General features: G+C 38.5%; 1 protein-coding gene across 1 annotated transcript; it reads right to left on the reverse strand.

The window, feature by feature from the left end:
* Window positions 1–287: 287 nt before the first annotated feature.
* On the reverse strand, window positions 288–5,472 carry LOC109960649 (transmembrane protein 26). Its single transcript, XM_020600903.1, has 7 exons — window positions 5,139–5,472; window positions 4,066–4,162; window positions 3,750–3,842; window positions 3,587–3,608; window positions 2,551–2,734; window positions 2,367–2,446; window positions 288–1,022 (listed from the first exon to the last, which is right to left on the reverse strand). The coding sequence occupies exons 1-7, from the start codon at window positions 5,330–5,332 to the stop codon at window positions 724–726; spliced, it is 969 nt and encodes a 322-aa protein (XP_020456559.1). The 5' UTR covers window positions 5,333–5,472; the 3' UTR covers window positions 288–723.
* Window positions 5,473–7,091: the final 1,619 nt, after the last annotated feature.

The following is a 7,091-nucleotide window of genomic DNA, read 5'->3' on the forward strand; positions in this document are numbered from 1 at the left end:
GGGTTTTTTACAACACAATCAGGGAAGTAAGTGACACAGCTAACTGCATGTCCATTTTCAGTTGGAAAGAAACGCCTGAAAATAGAAGATAACATCATACACACACACATACTGCCTATATGAACATTCTAGAATACTGACGTGTAATGTACCACCCATGTATAGGGCAGTCCCAGCCCGAGAAGATAAATGTGAATGATTTGTGATTATCGATGCTCTTGGAGACTTGTCATCTCTCAGAGCCCAGCGCTGTAATAACTCTGCATTTAACCAGAAGAAAATAAATCTACTTAGAGCTGATTCCTGTTTCCTGAGTGTTACTTCTTGGGGCCTTCAGACAAAAGAACCGGGCAGAATTAAAACTGAGGTGTGCTTTAGGACTACTGTCATACATGGTATTGTGCTGACATGCATAGCGATGTAATGTCTGTTTGCATGTGGTCAGTTTTCTCTTGGACTCCCACGCCTTTTCCTGTTGTGCTCTGTTTCCTTTCTTTCCTTTGTGTCCTTTGTGTCCTTTGGCAGCTTTTATTTTAACATCACATCATGCCCAGTAAGGCCACTTTATCAATAACTAAAATCAGCCTTTAGTCATTCTTCTTTTCCTGCATCTACTGCAGATTTTACCAGGCTACTAAAACTGTAAAACAATGTGTAAACAATGGGTGTAACATCTCTCCCTGTCCCTAGATCCCATTTTTCCTCTTTGCTCACTCATCCAGCTCATGGGACAACAGTTTCCCTGCGGGTGCTACTTCTGGAATACCTTCTGGAATCCAGGCATATCACAGTCAACCTGTACACGTTCAGTATGACCACGAGTAAGTTCTTAATGGCGAAGAAGCCTAGCATCTGGTGGAAGACGCCAAAGTAGGTCATGACGGTGAGCCTGACAACCAGAAAAGGCCCGTCCTGAATGAACAAGGCCTCCATGATGCTCCACACATCTCTGCTGTGTTTAGTCCAGAGGGACGTCTCTTGGACACCCTGCTCACTCTGATTGCCTGGCTTGGAGTTCACCACTATTAAAAACAAAGAGAGATAAAACACAAGGTTGACAGTAAAAAGCAACATTGAGGAAGATGTCAAGATGTCCACAGTTGCTTTTTTTTATGCCAGTTTAATTTGCCTATATTAGAAAAAATACACCATACAGGTACTACATTATTATTATGCAAATAGTTTCATTTTCTTGTAAATGCAATTTCTGAAGTTTTTTAATTTTTTTTTTTAATATACTTTGAGCATTTTATGCTTTGGTGCCATCTTGGCTAGGGCACCATTGGAACCACGGTGTGTTTTTTCCCTGGCAAAATATAAATTAAATAAAATAAACACATTTCCATTTACCCTCTTTATATTATTTTGGGGTGGTTGCAGAAGTATACCACAAGGTAGATCACATTACTGCTCTGATTTTATGCTACTTCACTATGTTTCAGAGAGAAACATTTTTACTCGACTGACAGCTTTTAGGCAGTGAGGGGTTTTAAAAATGTACAGTGAGAATATGATCCAATGTTTTACAGTACATTTAATAACCCTTATTAATCCAAGAACAATTACATGCAATATGATGCAAATTCTTACAGCATAACTATTTTATTTTGATTTTTATTAATAATTGTTCTTTAATGTTGTTTAAACTAAATGTTGAATCCAGGACTTTTTCTTGTAACTGAATATTTGCACATGGTACTATTTTTACTAATGATCTGAATTTGTGAACATGTTGCTCCCATATGTCAACACCTTCTGTGTTTACACAGCATTCAAACATACTGGATGTGAATGCACGCTCACATAACATAAAAAAAGACGCACCCACATAAGCAGACACAAACATAAACACACACTGAAGGAAACACTGCTTCATTTATAAACCCAAAGAAGCCCTGTGCATCTGGGGCTAAGTGCTCTCAATGTATTACGATGGAAAAGCCACACACAGCTACTTTCACTATTAAGAATCTCACCATCCACATGTGAATTATTAAAGATTGAGTTCTGAATAATGGAGATTATTATTGGGGGTTGTGTTTTCCCAGAACAAAGTTGTGCTGTTTGTGGTGACATTACAATGTTCACTCTTTCACAAAACCCTTCGGTCCAAAATCAGCAGGAGGGTCTATATTCTTGTCTGAGCTCAGTTTAATACTTTTCTGAGAAACATCTGATAAATAGAAGAGCAAGTGATTTCAGCTAAACTGACTTTCACTGTTTACTTACATCACTGGCCTGGATGCTGCTGACTTTACTAAAGATTTGCCAATTTCTAAGCACATTGTTTAGATTTTACAGCAATAAATGGCTGTGACTGCTTAGCAAGCATTAAAGTTATTGGTTTAACACACAAACACACTGACCAGCCACATGCAGGGGGAACTGCAACATGCTCCAGGTCCATACACCTAAGATGACATAGACCAGCTGAGGACTTTTCTCCCTGGACACGTGGAAAACACAGCAAAGGTTAGTCTCATTGTAGGTGAGATCCTTAAAACTATGAAATATATTCACATCCTGCAAGCAACATGATGAGCCACCCACTTGACATCTGATAGTGTCTCACTAGTAAATTCCAGGATGTCTGCTGCTGTGCCAACAAAAATTAGGAGAAGCTGGGAGAGCTCTTCACGGGTGACTCCACCTCCCAGGGGCAGCAGCCATTTCCCCAAGATGAGGAGGATGAGCAGGACCTGATGAAGAGCCAGGATCCAGTCATTGGAAGTTTCTGGTTGATGCCATTTAGATTATTCATAACCCTCAAAATAAACAAATAAAAAAATAAATAAATGTGCAGGAGCATTTAATCAGTGGACACGTAATGCGTCTCAGAAGTCTGCTCTGGAAGAATGTGTTTGATCCAACATGTGATTATATTAATTTGATTTCCATGCTGGCTGTTATAAAGATTCTTTAGACCACTCACTGGTCCCATTATTAGCACGGCCCTTCACAGATACCAGGCTTGTATTTGTCATAGGGTCCTTTATGCTCCCTCTTGTGATTTTTCTGAATTCCTTCACTCTCTTAGGCTGTATCCGGTTCTCTGATGTTCATTGTTTTCTCTTCTGCATTCACTCCAAACTGACAATCAGGGAGTCTGTCTGCAACTGTGCTGCTCAGTTACTACCCTGAAGTTGACTTCTAATCTGCTTTAAGATTTAGAAAACCACATTGCACAACCACATCTCCATACACTTGACTAGCAAGGAGCCAGAGAAAATTGTGCAGTAAATGTGTGTAATATCTAATGTTATTGATTCGCTGTATTATTATTCTTTGTTTTGTTCTATTTTTCTGTAATTGAGATTGTGATGCCAGATTTTCAGTGCTGCATATGTGAGAATATCTATATGTAGTATTACTGTACATGTAGTATGTTGGGTGCAGTGACTTCCTGCAATCTGGCTGCCATCTCACATTGACGACAAATCACACCTGTGAATTAATTGTGAATCACATGACGGGGACACAAAATGGATAAAAATATTGAAAATTTGCGTGAGGAGAAGTGAGTCAGCATTTTCTATACAATTCCCTGGGAAATTCTGTTATGCTGCTTCATCCTGGCTGGTTTCACTGCCCTTCATATTCTGTATAATCTACACAACAGTGTTTCCAAAGAATACATCATGAGAAAAGCACTGAATTATTTTTCTCACTCCTGTTCATGCCTGGTCTTTGCAGGAATATGAAAAAGAAGCAAATGAAGTTAAATAAAATTTTCATTCCGTCATTTTTACCTTCAGGTAGTTCTGGTATGATGTGTTGTTCCTCATGGTCTGGTTCAGAGTGATCACTTCACGTACATTCTCCCAAGAGTCGAGCTTTTTGCACTGAAAAGAGTTGACAGAGGCCGAGTTGAGGGAGTACAAACCTGTACTTTTCACTGCAACTAATACTTAAAACCTTTGAGTTTAAAAGCAGCTGTAGTATTTGGTATCAGTAAGTTAATGATTTATGAACTGCAGCTTTATGTGCCATTAGATTACATGTGTATAACTGCATTTTTAAGCAATTACACGCTGACACTGTATCTTTATTTCTGGTGTGCAGTACATGAGCCTCGTTGACTTGATCCTGCTGGTGATGAAGCTCCAGGAGCCAGATGGAGGGAATGATACTGATGAGAAACAGAAAGATAGGAGGAGAAAACCTGCAAGACAACAAGCAACACAAATTCATAAAGACACCTGAAACTATTTCTCAATTTAATATTGGTAAGTGATTATTACAAGTTTTGATAGTTGCATAATTATTGAGTCACTGTTAAAGCAAGAATTTGCAGATTTGAGCTTCTCAAATGTGAAGATTTCATGTTTTTCTTTGTCTTTTGTAAATGGTAAAATTAATATCTTGGGCTCCAAAGCTCAAAACAAAACAAGGCATTTGTCATCTTGGACTCTGGGAAATCATGATGACTTTTTTCACTATTTTCACCTCTTATATAGAAATGTTAAAAATGATTAATGAGACAATAATTAGCAGATCAATCAATAATCAAAAAGATTATTATTTGCAGCCACACAACTCAATATTTTAGTATCATGTTGCTTTCAGTTTACCACCCTAAGAGCCTCCCACATAAACATCTGCTTCTTGTTAGGTGTAATAATGAATAACAAAACACATGTTTTTTCACGTCACCAATTCTCAGAAAATGAACGGGCGGACACTTTTCTTCATAACTAATGTACAATATAACCTTCTGTATTGCACATTGTGTTTTATTATATGCTATGGTAAAATGGCTGCTTTTAAAGGTTCCAAAAATAACTATGTATAGGCTGCCAGGAAAACCATATAATATATTATTGTTGAGTTCCTGGAATAATAGTTAAGGGGGTCCCATGCCATCCTCACTGTACAATAGCAGCCGAGGGACAAGCAGGATGTGAGCGGTATCTAGGGAGGTGGGGGGAGGGCCACAGGCAGGGGAGTCATGGCAAAAACTTCAGATGCAGTATTTATCAGTAACTGTCAAAGAAAATATGTGCAAACCACACAGCTGTGATTAGTTTTGCACAAAAAATAAACCGCCTGCATTCAAGGCATTAGTATCCCAATGCATTCTCCATTGTGTTATTAATAATATATTGCAGCACTTACACTAAGCTTGCATGTCATCTTACCATTTGTAGTCTTTTCCCTGTCGCCTCTTCAGTGTAATTATCATTTCAACGACAAGCGGTAGAAAGAGGAAAGTCAGGAGCCAGTACCTATAATCTTGCTTCTTCACCCATGTCACCCTCCACACCCCGGCCAGGGAGACCAGGATAAACAACGCTCTAGTAATGATTGCGCATGTAAACTTGACAAAGACCATCTTGTTGGCTACTTTCCGTTAATCTTGAAAGTAGTGGTCCTAGACAACCGGTAGCTCCTGTCTCCACAGTGAGAAAAAAAAAGCTGCGAGTTTTAGAACAAGGTCCCTAAAGTTTAAGCTCCGCCTGTTGCAAGTCACACGTAGTTTTTCCCAGCAGGGGACCAGAGAGAGAAGAATGCAGGCTGTGATGTGTGGATCAGGACTCTGTAGGCTGACAAAGCAAGCTGTCTCTAAGAGCTTATTCATACTTATTCAGGGTTTGATGGACATCATGAGTCCAGGCAAACTCTGTGAGTGTACAGAAGAGGGCAGCACCACCTCATCTGCTCTCTCTCCAGGAATGAAAACATGAAAAGTATTTCCTTTCATTTACTGCAGCCTGCAACCTCCAGTTGAAGCCTTATCAGCAAAATGTAAAGCCTGTTTAGCATGTTTATTTTCTCCTAGGATCATCTTTGTGTTTAAAAAGTGGGCAGAATAAATACAGAACTTGATATGTTGCAAAAATAAAACTAAGATTCTTTTTTGTGGTGGGCCTGATTTATGTTTCTATACTCTAGCATTATAAGTCTATGCAAGCATGCAAAATACATTTATAGAACTTCTGCACACTTATATAGGCCTACATGGAAAAACATTAAAGCAGTATAAAAACCATTACTTTGCTCAACATATTTATTAGATGATTCAGTTTTATCTATAATAAAATGCATAGAATTCACACTCATAATTTGTCCAACATAAAACCATGATCATGTAGTTGAACACGTATCTTATTATCTCCCACTGCAGGACACATCTGACCGTGTTCACTTTGGCTTTCACAAGTAGGCAATGACACAAAATACTGTTTCAGTTCAGTACCAAATAATACCAGGCTAGGATCATGATATGGATACAGATCATTTTCTCTGTTAATAGCATGATTGACCAGAATGAGCCATTTGTTTTCACTCTTCTGTGTTAATTATTTAAAGTACTGATGCAGGGGGGGTAAGTCTTTTACTATACCTCAGCTTCTGTAAGTGAGTGGCAAAACTGACATGTAATTCATTTTATACACTTGGGAAGAAACTGTGAACTGTTTGACTTGGATGGAAAATTGGCATTGGGCCTTTCTCATATGATCAGAACTAAAACTACTGGACCATTTTACTTCTGAGAGTACAAATGTTACTGATCTACACAGCCCTTAAATGAAATTACAGAGAACCTGCTCTGTTATTTAGCCTAGCCCCACTTAGATAAATAGCACAAAAAGGAATTTTAAAACCTGCATTAAGCAGTACTCGAGCAGCCAAAACCCCCTATTTTGTCTACTTTGTTGCATGTCCAGTTGATTTCTATTTAAATCAATCTGAGCCACTGCAGGCCAGAGGAAACAGTAGAAAGATTGTGACCTTGAAATGCAGACAGACTTTTCCTGTCTTTGTTCCAAATTCTCTATCATCATACTTCAGTTTGCATCAAATCACAAAGGGGATTTCACATAACGATAAAGTAGGGTAGAGAATATCAGTCTTGTTACATCCAGTGTCGAAAAACACTGTGTGCTGTTTAAGAAGCCACTAGGGTCTTTTTGTGAAACCCATCCCTGGTGTTGATTCAGTTTTCTGGTTTCAAAGCTTTTGAAATCAAAAATTAAACTACAAATAAAATAAGTGGCACTGAATCAAAAATCAAATCAATTTTAATAGTGTTCCCGTTTGACTACAGCAACGTATTCTGTCAGAGAATGAGACACAGTCAGTCACTTATA

Source organism: Monopterus albus, unplaced genomic scaffold, assembly GCF_001952655.1.
Source record: "Monopterus albus unplaced genomic scaffold, M_albus_1.0 scaffold3.1, whole genome shotgun sequence".
Classification (NCBI taxonomy): Eukaryota; Metazoa; Chordata; class Actinopteri; order Synbranchiformes; family Synbranchidae; genus Monopterus; species Monopterus albus.